Raw genomic sequence first — 15,618 nt, 5'->3', positions numbered from 1 at the left:
CAATACCATTTATAATAGCCCCAAAAAGATAAAATACTTAGGAATAAATCTCACCAGAGATATAAAAGACCTATATAATGAAAACTACAAGACACTATTCCAAGAATCCAAAAGTGACTTGCATAAGTGGAAAAACATACCTTGCCTATGGATAGGAAGACTCAACATTGTCGAAATGTCAATTCTACTCAAAGCGATCTACAGATACAATGCAATCCCGATCCAAATTCCAATGGCATTTTTTAATGAGACGGAGAAACAAATCACCAACTTCATATTGAAATGGAAGAGGCCCCGAATAAGTAAAGCACTACTCATTAAGAAGAACAGAGTGGGAGGCCTCACACTACCTGATCTTAGAACCTATTATACCGCCACGATAGTCAAAACAGCCTGGTACTGGTACAACAACAGATATGTAGACCAATGGAACAGAATTGAGAATCCAGACTTAAATTCATCCACCTATGAGCAGCTGATATTTGACAAAGGCCCAAAGTCCGTTAATTGGGGAAAAGACAGTCTTCCTTAACAAATGGTGCTGGCACAACTAGATATCCATCTGCAAAAAACTGAAACAAGGCCCATACTTCACACCATGCACAAAAAATAACTCAAAATGGATCAAAGACTTAAATATAAAATCAAAAACGATAAAGATCATGGAAGAAAAAACAGGGACGCTAGGAGCCCTAATACGTGGCATAAACATGATACAAACCATAAGTAACAATGCACAAGCACCACAAGAGAGACTAGATAACTGGGAGCTCCTAAAAATCAAACACTTATGCTCATCAAAAGACTTCATCAAAAGAGTCAAAGACAACCTACAGACTGGGAAAAAATTTTTGGCTACGACAAATCCAATCAGCGTCTAATCTCTAAAATCTACAAGATACTGCAAAACCTCAACAACAAAAAGACAAATAACCCAATTAAAAAACGGGAAAAGGATATGAACAGGCACTTCAGCAAAGAAGACATTCAGGCAGCTAACAGACACATGACGAAATGCTCACAATCATTAGCCATTAGAAAAATGCAACTCAAAATTACAATGAGATACCATATCACCCCAACAAGGCTAGCATTAATCCAAAAAATACAAAATAATAAATGTTACAGAGGTTGTGGAGAGACTGGAATACTTCTACACTGTTGGTGGGAATGTAAAATGGTACAACCACTCTGGAAATTGATTTGGCGCTTCCTTAAAAAGCTAGAAATAGCAGTACCATACGATCCAGCTATCCCATTCCTTGGAATATATCGTAGAGAAATAAGAGCGGTCACACGAATAGATATATGCACACCTATGTTCACTGCAGCACTGTTCCCAATAGTAAAAAGATGGAAACAACCTAGGTGCCCATCAACAGACGAATGGATAAACAAATTACGGTCTATCCACACAATGGAATACTACGCAACAGTAAAGAACAACGATGAAGCCGTGAAACAAAACAGGGAGGAATCTGGAGGGCATTATGCTGAGTGAATTTACTCAGTCACAGAAGGACAAATATTGTATAAGACCACTATTATAAGAACTCAAGAAAAGGTTTAAACACAGAAAAAAACATTCTTTGATGGTTTCCAGGGTGGGGAGGGAGGATGAGGGTTATTCACTAACTAGATTTTTAGGTAAGAATTATCTTAGGTGAAAGGAAGGAGAGCACACACTACAGGGGAAGTCAGCACAACTGGACTAAACCAAAGCTAAGACGTTTCCTGAATACAATCAAACACTTTGAGGGACACAGCAGCAGGGGTAGGGGTCTGGAGACCATGCTTTCAGGGGACATCTACGTCAAATGGTACAACAAAGCTTATTAAGAAAATGTTCTGCATCCTACTTTGGTGAGTGGCATCTGGGGTCTTAAAAGCTTGCAAGCAGCCATCTAAGATGCATCAATTGGTCCCAACCACCTGGAGTAAAGGAACATGAAGAATACCAAAGACACAAGGAAAGTATTAGCCCAAGAGACAGAAAGTGCCACATAAACCAGAGACTTCATCAGCCTGAGACCAGAACTAGATGGTGCCCGGCTACCACCAATGACTGCCCTGACAGGGAACACAACAGAGAGTCCCTGAAGGAGCAGGAGAAAGGTGGGGTGCAGAATTCAAATTTGAGTAAGAAGACCAGACTTAATGGTCTGACTGAGACAGGAGGATCTCTGGAAATCATGGCCCCTGGATTCCCTATCAGCCCAGAACTAACACAATTCCCAAGGCCAACTCTTCAGATAGGGATTGGACTGTACTGTGGGACATAAAGTGATACTCGCGAGAAGTGTGCCTCTTAGCTCTAGTAGATACAAGAGAGTAAACAGGCAGATTCTGTCTGGAGGTGAGATTGGAAGGCAAAGAGGGTTAGGAGGTGATTGAATGGACATGGGGAATCAGGGGTGGAAAGGAGGACTGTGCTGTCACAATGTGGGGAGAGTAATTAGGGTCACATAACAATGTATGCATAAATTTTTGTATGGCAAACTAACTTGAAATGTAAACTTCAGTTAAAGTACAACAATAAAAAAATTATAAGTTAATCATAACCATTTCAGTTTGTCATTAGCAGATTAGTTTTACTTTGCTTAACTAAAAGTTTTCTAACAAAAATGAACTACATCAGATTTATGTTGTTGTTGTTAGGTGTCATTGAGTTGGTTCCGAAATATTTCAAACGAGCATATAATTGGACTAAATCAAGATTTCTAGGACTCTATGGAGAAGCCGATGAGGTTTTCCGACTGCTACTGCTCCAGAGTTGCATGGAACCAAAATTAACTACATGGGACTGAGTAAACTAAAAAATTACTGCAAGACTTATAAAAGAATATTACTGATGTTCAATGTTCTATTGACTAAATATAAGAAACCTTTTTTTTTCCTTTTCTTTCCCTTGTTAGTCCAGATCTGTATTTCAATGGTATAATCATTTAACTTTCATTTTGTACCTCGAATAGGATTAGAAGATCATAGCACATATCAAAATTCTGACTAAACATACTCAGTGTTTTAAATGATTCTGCCCGTGGATTCCAAGAAATGAATACTGAAATGACCATAATAAGAGAAGTAGTTCTTCAAAAACCGAATGGTCTTCCCTTATGTTACTTATACCAACAATCTTTAATCTAATACTCTAAAAGATATTTTTCATAGGTTAAAGAAACCTTTGATAAACAGAAAGTAGAATCCAAAAGTCTACTTAACACTTCCCCAGAATATACATATTAGAAGGACAACAATTAAAAGACTCATTGGAACCTCAATGAAAGGAACCCTACTTAATCCTTCTCACTAACCCTTGTAGTACTGAATTACAGGGGGTTAAGGCATGGATCCATCTGTCTCAGCTAAAGAAGGCCCTAACATCCGAGTGGACTTTTGGACCTGCTGAAGGACTCAAATAAAATTTTAAGTGATCCCAGGATGAGAAGCAGATGATATCTGAGTAGACGGCTTGCTTTCCCAAGACACCTGGACCAGGCCTGTACTTCTCCTCTAAGACCTTAAAGGACTTATGAATAAAGACAAGATTACTGAACTTTGACTGACTTCATCATATTTGCTATTCTCTTTTTCTAACATGCTTTTAAAATTTTATGCTCATGGTAAATGTCATTCTATACTTTCTGGAAATTACTTGTATGTATATATTGAGAGTGTTAACCTACTTTGGATGCTTGTAGTATTATTCTTTGGCTTCCTTGTAACAATCTCTATTATAGTTATTCTGCTTGCAAGAGAACTCGGACCCTTTAGCCACCCATTTTGGCCTATAACTTAGTTCCTCCTCCAGTCTTAATGATAGCCTAACTTTAAAGTGAGCTATACATATTAAATTATGGCACTCTCCTGAATTACTACACCACCCCAGAATTCCATGTTTTAATGCCCTGTTAACGTCCTATTCCCCCTAGATTTTACAATCTCTAGTTAGGCAACTGTATGAAGATATTAAATGGAACTATTTGTGGAATAATGCCTGCCTACAGAAATATTGGAAACAGAATCAAACTTAGGTAGATTATCTCTATGTAATAATTTTGTTTTTGAAGATTGATTATCATATGTTAAGCTTACTGTTCCCACACCAAATAATCTGGAGCAAGGTATAATTTGTCAACCATATGAAGATATTTTCCTTTATAGAGGCTCCAACTATAGTACCATAAGAGAATCTTATGTGGAAGACAGCCTGCATGCATGGGCTCTTCCTTGTTCAAACGGTTAGAGTATGAGGGGCCAGTACACCTTGGGAACCTTAAGTATTCCTCTAAGTATCCACACCCATGCAGATAGTATTCAGTGGATAAATGATCTTAAAATCCTTTCTGTTTCTAGGACAAATCTGGAATTACAAAGGAATCCTATAGCTGACCACCCTGGATAGGATAGTCCTTTTAGAGTACTACTATACTATGGTTAGGGACTATACAATTAGAGCAGTCCATTCACAACTTATCAGTCCAAAACCCAAAACAAGCAAACCTACTGCTGTCGAGTTGATTCCGACTCATAGTGAACCTACAGGACAGACTGCCCCATAGGGTTTCCAAGGCTGTAAATCTTCATGGAAGCAGACTGCCACGTCTTTCTCCCGTGGAGCTGCTGGTGGGTTCGAACCACTAACCTTTCGGCTAGCAGTCGAGTGCTTTAAACACTGCACCACCAGGGCTCCTGGTATAGGTAACAGTCTTTGTGAATTAACAAACCCACAAGGGGCAATGGGACTCTGACTTAGATCAGGATGGCTGATTCAGAGAAAGGATGCAAAGGCAGTTGATTTGTGAAGTACTAGCTCTGGGTAGTTGGGTGACAGAAAAAGGCTGCATGGACAGTCAATGAAGGACAGTCCTTCCAGCCTGTGACCTAGCCCAAGGGTCTACAGAGAAAGAGTGAGAGAGAGAGAGACCAGCAGTCTAAAGTGCAGGGAGTCGTGCAGACTCCTGAACCTATGGCTGGTACCCAATGACCTGGCTCTGGGTGACACGGGATAAAGTCTGACGTAACTCTGGGTGGTTAGGGTGAGAGAGGATGTGCCACAGAAGAAGTGGCTGGCAACAAGGAATGGCGATGTGGGAAGGTGAAGCCTGGGTCCATAAATTGGATTTATACTGATCCTGGCCATGCAGTTAGTGATAAAGGTGGGGTCGGCCCATCTTGTCCCTTTTAGTAGTATAGTTAGCAACAATGCACCTTCCAATGGAGAGAAAGTGACTAGAACTGTACAAGAGTAGTATATTCAAACAGCTCTCTAGTATAATACACCGTTATCTGACTTATCACATCTTAACTGGAACAAGGGACGAGCTACATATTTTAATATTCATAAGCTTTGTGTTTGAAGACTATTAAACCAGTGATAGTCTTAAAGGGTATAAAATATAACATAAATTATGATTTTTGTCTCTAACAGCAGTATTTACATATTATGACTCACAGTGATACTAATATTTGTTTGTTATACTTCCTCATCAGTTATTTACCTCCTCCATGTCATTACTTTTCCTCTTCCTGGGCTTGGAAATCTTAACTGTCACTGGTGAGGTACAACCAGGGTGCTTCACTGCCATTTTGTTTGGCCGCAAAGGTGTAAACTGAATCTCTAACTCAGGTTTTGGAAACCGAGTCATTTGAATATTTTCTGTTGACACTTCACAAGAGTCAAGGACTACAGATCCATCCTAGAACAGAAAGGGAAAAAATCTTACTTGTAAAAATATGAATTTATAAATTGCAAAGGATTAACTCCCTTAAATGCCTATTGAAGACCATGAATTGGGAAAGATTAAGTATGAAAGATAGTGTGCTGGGTCAAATTTACCACAACAAGAACAAAAGAATGAGATCTTATATACCCTCTCCAGGTTTATACATGATATGTTAAAACTGGAAAACTCAGAGATTAGTATTTCTCAAACTTGTATGATCGTAAGAATTACCTGGGGAATTTGTTTTAGATTCCTGGACCCTACCACAAACATACTAAATCAGAAATCTGTAAAGAAGAAGTCAAAAATTTTTAACAAGCACGCCACATGACAGATCAAAGTTGGATGCAAATTCTTTGCTACTCTTCCCACTGAGGGGTGGAATCTAATTCCCCTTTCCCTGAATCTGGGATGGCCCCTTAAAGGCTTTCATGACGAACAGGATGTGGTAGAAGTAACATCATGGTTCTTCTGAAGCTAAATCCTAAGAAGCTTTGTAACTCTTGGAAAACCTTTTCTTGGGACACTACCCCTCAAAATGCCCCTTTCTCAAAATCTAGCCACCATGCTGTGATAAGTCCAAACCACAAAGAGAAGCAACATATAGGTCCAGCTGAGCTCCTAAAATCAACTGCTAGGTATGCGAATGAATCATTTTGGACTTCCAGCCCAGTTAAGTATACTGATTTCATGCTGGAAAGAGAAATACATAAAAAGCATAACAAAACTATTCCCCAAAGCTGTGGTATAGACTATAATTGCTGGAATTCTTAATAGGAAATTGGAACCAAGAGGTTTATAGCAGCATACATAAATTTCTAAAGGAAAGAAATGTTCCATTATACGTAACTGCCTATGCAACCAAGAAGTAAACCTTATTTATGGATCAACTTCAAGCTTTTCCATGTTATTTTATGATCTGTACTAGTATCTACGGTCAATGCTAACTATGTGAAGATTCAAGAAGAACTATCAAGGAAAGGCCAAGAGAAAAGAATGGCTCGTGTTATTTCCCTAAATTGTCTTTGTCTTCCCCTTCTCTGTTTGATAAACTTCTATTCAATTCACCTTCAAGACCCAGCATAATATTATCTTCTTTAATCCACTTCCACAACCACTCAGGCAAAATCCATTGTATTCTCTTCTGTGTTCCTTGTAGCACCCTCTACATACTTCTGCTATTACATCTAGCCCATAAGTTAAGGTTAAATAAGTTAATAATTCATATGCCATCTTACTAGATTCCTTTTCTTTTTATATTTTTTGTTGCTGTTATTGTTGAGAATATACGCTGCAAAACATACACCAATTCAACAGCTTCTACTTGTACGATTCAGTGACACTGATTACATTCTTGAGTTTTGTAACCAGTATCACCCTCCTTTTCTGAGTTGTTCCCCCCCTATTAACATAAACTCACTGTCCCCTAAGGATCCTATCTAATCTTTCAAGTTGCTGTTGTCAGTTTGTTCCCATATAGATAGTTCTTTAAAACAGCACAACGTTCAAGGCAGACATTCTACTGTTGTTTACTGTATTGGTAAAGTGAAGGGTCAGCAAAAGAGACGAAGACTCAATGAGATGGACTGACACAGTGGCTGCAACGATGGGCTCAATCAAGCATAGCAATAATTGTGAGGATGGCGCAGTTCTGGGCAGTGCTTTGTTCTGTTGTTTGTACACAGGGTCACTATGAGTAAGAACCAACTTGATGGTACCTAGCAACAACAACAACTATATTGTTTGGTTTAAAGAAGACTTCAGGGGATATTTTTGATTTAAAGATTATCTCAGGGCAATAGTTTTAGGAGTAGATTCTTTCCTCTTCAAGGATAGCTATTATGTATTACTTATGTTTGTATCTCCTGTGCTTAGGAAGGTTCCCAACACTGAGTGCTACCAATAAATGTGTTTAAAAAATGAATTATAAAAAGTAATTTTATCTTCAAAAACTTTAAATGACATAGAATTTTTTTCTATTTCATATCCAAACTGAGAATCTCTAATATTATCCAAAGTGATTCACAGCACCCTAAGCCCACTGCTTAGGAAACTCATTGTGAGTTATCGACGTTTGGTGACAAAGTTATTGAATGGGTACAACTTCAAAGACCTGGCAATCTGCTTCCATGAAGATTACAGCCAAGAAAAATCTATGAAGCCCTTTAAACAATAAACTATTTAAGACCAAATGGTCATCATTTATACAAAAGCAAAGATGAGAAGGCAAGGAGGGGTAGGGAAACTGGATGGATAGAAATGGGTCAGGCAGGGTAGAAGCGGTGAGAGGGCTGACACATTATGGGGATTGTAACCAATGTCATGCAGCAATCTGTGTATGACTTACTGAATGGGAATCTGATTTGCTGTGGAAACTTTCACCTAAAAAACAGTAATATATTTTTAAAAAAACACCCTATAGGGCAGTTCTACTGTCACATGGGGTAGCTATGAGTCAGAATTGACTTGACAGCATTGAACAACAATAATAATAATTTCAAAAAAACACTATTTAATTGAATGATTAATAAAGGAACTGCTTATGAGAGCAAATAATCACCCCTATTTTATCTTTTGTGAGACTTTCTTTTTTGCACCATCAAGTTTGTTGACATTAACAGATCTGCTGTATTTGAGAGAAGATTAACAACCTTTTGGGGACTAATCTCCCGAAAGAATTTTCTTCTTGTCAAAAACCTCTAATTGTCCTTCACACAGCCAAAAGCACATTTAGCTAATTGTGCAGCAAGGTGCCTACAAAAATTGATCATCACCAAAACGGACTGTGTTACCAAACACCCACCTCAACTTCATTTGTAGAAATTTCATAACTTGTTGGTTGAGTTTCAGTTTCTACTCCACCAGGATCTGTTGAATTAATATGTCTGGGTATGATTTCCACACTTGGTTTTTCCTAAAGCATGGAAATATTAAAGCAGTAAGCCATTGTAACTTGAAAATATATCAAAATACTTTACATGGAGAATATAAAAATCAAGATTTCATGGACTAAACAGTGAAAATAAAGAGCTCTTTAATGACCACATAATTTTCCTCCTTCTCTCTTTCATCTTTAGAGACTCAGACAAATTCCTAAGCAGGGATTTGAAAGGTTACTCTCAATTTCCATAGTGTTTTACATATATTCTTTCATTTTACTTTCATTGCAACTCTCTGAGCTAGTATTCACAAAAGTCATTATTCCTACTTCCCAGATGAGGAAATACAGACCTAGAGAAGTTAAATGACATGTCCAACATCTGTACTGAGTTGGAATTTAAAGACCAACAATTGCTTTTGATAAAACAACTTTGAAAAACTAAAGGTTTCTTGGAAATGCAATTATACCACTGGAGTATAAAGGCCATATAGATCACAATACCTTTTCTTGCTGTCTACTCTTCATCCCACTTTCTCAGTAATAGGGCATGTTCTATTCCTATACCCTATCTAAGCACTCTATAAAGAAATTTCAGATTACAGGTTTAAACTTTTGATAAATTCCAAGTCATCAAAATCCAAAGTCAGCTACACTTCTTATGTCACCTACCCATTATTGCCAAATAGTCACGCTGAATCACATTTCTACTTTTTAAAGGTAGATAAAAAACTAAATCATGAATTGTTAATTACCTAATTACCCTACCTCGGAAAATTAAAAAAATAGTGGAGAAAGTACTATTTCTCAGTTTGTCATTCATAATTTAATCATAATGATAAACTGTAAAAATTCATAATACTTAATGGCAAATATTCAAATTATTTTCAAAACTGATTCATCTCTGGTCTACTAAAACTTTTTTTTTTTTTATCCTTTAAGAGTTAATCAATTAAATCTTGAAAAATTTCTGTGTCCAATAAAAAAAGTATAGAAAGAACAAGATTCTACTGACCATTTTAGAAGCCTCTGATGTGGTCTTTTTTAATTGTTCAATTTCATTATCTTTCTGTACATTACTAGAGATCAGTGCTCTCAGCTGTATTTCTAAAGCTGCAACCAGTTGATCTCGTTCTTCTCGCCATCTCTGGAGGTCAGTATCTTTCTCTGCCAGCTGTTCTGTAAGTTTTTCCTAAACAGGAAATAGAGAAAATGTTAAAGTAAACCTTGAAACATTATGAATCTAAGAATGTTTGGATAGTTTTATCATAAATAACACCATGAATACAATTGCAAACAAGGCATATAACAAAATGCATAGTCAAGTCTACATAAAATATTTACTTATAAAACAAAATACACAATGTATTTATATATATTAAATGATCATATTCTGTATTTATTGCTCTTTCACTCCATTTCAAAAACCAACTTATTGGTCACTAGTTTCAATAAACATATTTAGCTATTTCTACCAATATAGTCTTCTGGAAACTATTTAGTTGACTTTAAAAAAAAAATGACTGCAAATCTGCTTATAAGATAAAATATACACACTATGTCAGACTAGTTCAAAATGCAGAAAGTTTTAAAATGTAGTAGGGAAAACCCTACAAGCAGACAAAAGGAAGAGATTTATAAGATCTGTATCTAGATATTAAAAAGCAATTACGTATTTTCCCAACTTGCTAAATGGTCTTCAAAAAGTTAAAGGAAGAACATAAGTAAACTTCAAGATAAGCGCGGATTCAATTCCAGTTATATACCGAAAAGAACTGAAAGCAAGAACAAAAACAGAAACCTGTACACCAATGTTCATTGCAGCACTATTCACAATAGCTAAGATGTGGAAACAAATGTCCACCAACAGATAAACGGATAAACAAAATGTTGACTATATATACAATGGAATATTATTCAGCCATAAAAAGAAATGAAGTCCTAATACATGCTAAAACATGGACGACTCTTGAAAACATTATGCTGAGTGAAATATGTCAGTTACAAAAGGACAAATATTCTATGATTCCACTTATATGAAACAGGCAAATGCATAGAGACCAAAGCTTATTAGTGGTTACCAGGGGTAGGTGAGAAGAAGAAAAGAGGAGTCATTTCCTAGGGGGCACTGAGTTTCTGTTAATAGTGGTGGAATAATTTGGAAAAGGATAGTGGTAATGGTGGCACGACATGATGAACATAATCAATGTCACTGAACTGTACATGTAAAAATTGTTGAATTGGCAAATGTTTTGTTACATATATTTTTATGACAATTAAAAAAAAAAAAAAACCACTGATAGAATTAGAAAAAAAAAAACCAACAATAAACTGGGACAGAAAAATCATCTTACAGACAACCTGCCTTTAAAAAAACAAATATAAAACCACACACAACCATGTAGACAGTAGTAAGAATCCTACAGAAAAATTTAACAAACCAACAAAAGCAGGTGAAATGCATCAAAGATACAGTATAACTGTTACCAACCACTTCATTCTGTTGCTTTAAACAGCGTTCTCTGTCTTCAGCATATTTTTTCATCTCTTTGTTTCGTAGGTTTTCAGCTTCTTTTGCTTGGGTGATAAGGATCATTTTTTCTTCTAACCATTTTTTTCTATCAGCTTTATATTTCTGTTCAGATTCCTGTATGTATAAATGGAGCAAGTTACTATTACACGCCTAAAAAATTAAATCTATTTTTCCAACATTTCCATATAAGCCATAACATTTCACCTTCTTTAAAACTTAAAAATAAGTGTTTTTATTTAAATAAGATCAGAATTTATTTCAGTTTATAAAAAAGAAACATTAGATGGTTTGTTCTCCCAAACAGTATTTTCTTTATAGATTTAATTTGGCTAAAGTCCAGTTAAGGACTTTCCTTCATCAGTGAGCTTAAGAAATAAACTATTTAAATTTCGGAACGTTATAGTAACCCACATGCTCTAAATGTCAGGGGGAAAAAAAGACTTGGTTTGTGACAGTCATTTCTAAATGCATAGTTCTAAAAATAAAATATTCCTGGATATACTTGATGCCAAATGAGAATTTGTTCAATAGGAAAACATTTATTCATTTAAGAAATACTGCATTGGAAACAGCTGGAGCAAGAATATAGTTGATCATGATTTTCAGACTAGGTTCCATAGAGCCTTTGGGTTCAGAAGCATCTAATTTATATATTAAAAATCCAAGTAAAACTTTATATGGAAAAAAAATACTTTAAAAACATATATCACACAAAAATTTATATTTTTATAATATAAAAATATATATAAACACTTCTAAAACCACTGCACTAGATGAACTATGGCAGTTCATTCTAGGATTATAAAGCTTATAATCAAAGATGTGTGATTACATCATCTTAGAATATTAGAGAGTATACAAATATTTCTTCTCATGAACATTCTCAGTATGGTTAATGGTTAATGGTTAATGTCTTGGTTCTTGTTTCTTCATAATTAATGAAGCATTTACTTTCTTCTAGCCACTTTTGGATTTTCACAATGGAAAGAATGAATTCTAGAATATATAATAAACAGCAACAAAGGAAAGTAATAAATTTTTTTAATTTGTTTTCAGAATCTAGTTATATACAGTCTGAATTTAAGAAAATAGATGCTGCCAAATTTTCAAAACCATTATATTGATGTTTTCTTTGATCCCAAAACTACATTTATGTATGCAACTTTTAATAAAATGTATATAATTTTAAGTAGTATTGGAGAAATCTCATGAAAAAATATTTCCCCCATGCACTGCATTCTATACATAGTATGTTAGAGGTGAACACTGGAAAAAATATAAACACAAAATAGAATAACTTTTATATAGTAAGGCTTCATATGCATTCCAGTGTTTGGATATACAACTCTTATTATTTTCCAATTTAATAATTGAACTTTGGAAAGATTATTCATACTAATCAAAATAATTTTCCTGATAGTCTATCTTCTTGATAGCTGTATCTGACAAGTAGGAATTTTAAGGAGTAGAAAAATAGATACAAAGACATAAGAAATTGGTGATTTAAGAATTGAATATATAAAATTTAAAACTGAGGACCCATTTGCTGCATCTTCTTTGGCACGAAGTAGTTTGTATAAGAATTTCTTTCCCCATGTCATTTCAATGTGCACTGAAAAACTGTTTATCTATATTTTAACATTTCCCAGGTATTATTTTAAACATTTCTAATTAATTATAAAACACTTGCTGAATTCTCCTCTTATTATAAATATAATGAGTATATATATAATAATACCTGTAACTCATCTTGAAGCTTACTGAGCTTTTCACTAAGTATATCTGTGTTATCCACAAATTCTTTATTTGAACTTTGATTACTTCTGGTTTCCAGATCTTTGAATTTTTCCTTCCATTTTTCCAATTCTGATTTGAAAACATAAAATAAAATAATTTTTAAAAGTACATACAAAAGCCAGATCATGCAGAAATATATGTGACATGGACTATTGACAAGAATCAGCCGAGCCTAGAAAAAGCGGAACATAAACCAAGATAAAAGAGACTATTCCAACAGCTACACTTTTAAAAGTTCTTACCAAATTCTTAGTGAAGAGGAACTGCAAGAACCTCTCAGGACTCTGCTGAATAATGTTCAGAGTATACAGTATAAATTCATGTCAACGTTAATTCCATAAGAAAATTTACATAGTTCTCAAAAAAAAAAAAAAAAAAGCTATGCCCTATCCACAAAAGTGGCTACAAAGTATGAAGTGGCATGTACCTACCTACCACCATTATCATTTTACCCACAAAATAATGAGTTAGGGTTTGCAAAGTGCTGTTAAATTTATCATCTCTTCTGATTTCCAGAACAATAATGTGCAATAGTAATGTGATATTTTCATCATCAACTACATTTTATAGATCAAGAAAATTAAGCTGAGACAGCACAAGTGCCCTGCAAAGGCCATATATTAAATGGCAAAAGGCAATTTCCTAATTTTAAATGTCTTGCCCTTTCTACAAAAAAACACACATGGCTTTATTATTAGTAAGCAGGAATTACATCTTGCCACATCCTCTAGAAAAACTCTGATGCTATTCTGAAGGCAGTGGATCAGAGCACTTACTGAGGTACACATATGAGATGATGCTAAGAACTGGACAGAAATGAAACTCAGCTTCAACTTTACTTCTGTGCAACACTGCAAGTTTTTAGCCAGTTATTATTACAGTGTTCTGAATCCTTCTTTACTATGTACAACTTTACTTACATAAAATAATTTTCATCACAATGGAAAATGACAAGTGACAGGATTCCAAAAACACAACAAATACTTTCCATTATGAATTACTGTGAATACTATACTCCTTTTAAAAAGGAAAAAAAATCTAAGAAAAAAAAGAAAACAGTATGTTTTGAGATATTTAAGCACTCCTGTTTTACCTGTGGCCAATCTTTCCGTTTCCTCTAATTTAGCCTCAAGTACTTGATCTTGTTCTACCTGAGTTTGCTCTTGTTCTTCCAGTGTCATTCGCATATCTTCAATTATTTTCTCTTTAACATTTAGATCTAAAAATGTGGGGAGAACATTTTGGAAATTAATAACATGATATCCAATTTTTTTTGAGTCCTTCTGAAATTAAAATACATTTTTTATTAACTACAATAGAATGAGTTTCACATAGGCAGAAACTTTGTCTTGTTCACTGCTGTATCCTCAATGCCTAGAACAGTACTGGCATATATGAAGCACTGAATAAACTTTTGATGTACAGATGGATGTTTGGATGATTACAAGAAGGGACAGATGGATGGATGAAGGGAGGGAGGAGAGGAAAAGGGGGAGAAGGAATTTTTTCATATAGTGTTTTAAATTTTCAATATAATTAAAATGTTAATACAAATAAATAAAAATGTTGGGACTTAGAAAAATGTTATTTGGCAAAATGTCTACAGTATTTGACACAGTAACATTTTTTAACCATTCTAATAAACACTTATTTTTAGTATTAATATTCTTAAAGCAAAACTAAAACTACCTCCTTAAAAAAAAAGCTCAATCCCAATCTGACTTTTTTTTTTTAATCTGAAGTAATATATTTTTCTAGAAAATTTCTCAAAGCAAAGTATTCTATTTCTAGTGTTTTCAAAACCAGCTCCTTAGGAATGACAGTGCTACTAGCCTTATCAAAATTGTTTCTGGTCTTTAAAAAAGTAATGACTTGTAAGCAAGTCTATTTTAATCCCATGTGCAAGGAACAGATAGAAAAGAAAGATTACTTGAATGCCTCAGGTGATAGTAGGGCTATAATAGTATATAATATAATAGTAGGGCTCATTTCAGATACCTCTTATCAAAACTATACTGGTGTCACAGGTAATAAAGCTATACATGCATATCTCAATCTCAGGCCACTTTTAATGACAAAAATCCCAAAAATGGCACCTTCAAAGTGCACATAAAGGAAGCTTAAAACAAACAAAACAAGAAAAAATTATATGAGTAATTTTCAGAACTTCTGTCCACTGCTGTAAGCTGCCAGAAATGTTAGTAAATAGAATTTCTCCAAAAATAAAACAACACAAAAGAGTTCTACATATGATCTATCACAGCATAATAAACAACTGTCACATGAAAAAGCATTCAAGTGCTTAACTCTCAGGGGAGAGGACCACTGAGAGCTCTAATGGCCTTGGAAGGTTTCAAGGAGGAAAGGTTTAAGCATGACATTTGAAAATAGGTAGGAAGTGCAAATAAAGGATATCACACAAGCTAGAGACAGAAATCATATATAAAGTCATATGAAACACTGGGTTAGAAATACTTGCTTAGTGTTGGTTCCAATTTATTTCCGAATACCAGCGTTGATATATAAAACTAGTACAAAAGCTTGAAATCATGCTTCACTTATCATATTAGCAATATGTTTAAAGTTTGATAACACCTAGTATTGGCAAGATGGGGGGAAAACAGGCACTCTATACACTACTGCTGGGAATATAAACTGATATTGCCACTTTAGGAAATAGTTTA

General features: G+C 34.9%; 1 protein-coding gene across 1 annotated transcript in view; it reads right to left on the bottom strand.

The window, feature by feature from the left end:
- Positions 1-15,618, bottom strand: part of KIF20B (kinesin family member 20B) — a 98,179-nt gene that overhangs the window by 11,877 nt on the left and 70,684 nt on the right. The window contains exons 25-30 of the mRNA XM_023739903.1: positions 14,028-14,153; positions 12,876-13,003; positions 11,096-11,251; positions 9,620-9,796; positions 8,530-8,640; positions 5,502-5,699 (exon numbers count right to left, since the gene is read on the bottom strand). Coding sequence (XP_023595671.1) covers positions 5,502-5,699; positions 8,530-8,640; positions 9,620-9,796; positions 11,096-11,251; positions 12,876-13,003; positions 14,028-14,153 — 896 coding nt within the window. The remainder of the gene's footprint in view (positions 1-5,501; positions 5,700-8,529; positions 8,641-9,619; positions 9,797-11,095; positions 11,252-12,875; positions 13,004-14,027; positions 14,154-15,618) is intronic.

Source organism: Trichechus manatus, unplaced genomic scaffold (genome assembly GCF_000243295.1).
Source record: "Trichechus manatus latirostris isolate Lorelei unplaced genomic scaffold, TriManLat1.0 scaffold00007, whole genome shotgun sequence".
Classification (NCBI taxonomy): domain Eukaryota; kingdom Metazoa; phylum Chordata; class Mammalia; order Sirenia; family Trichechidae; genus Trichechus; species Trichechus manatus.
Note: the sequence above shows the minus strand (reverse complement) of the source record. Positions and strands in the feature narration are given on the sequence as shown.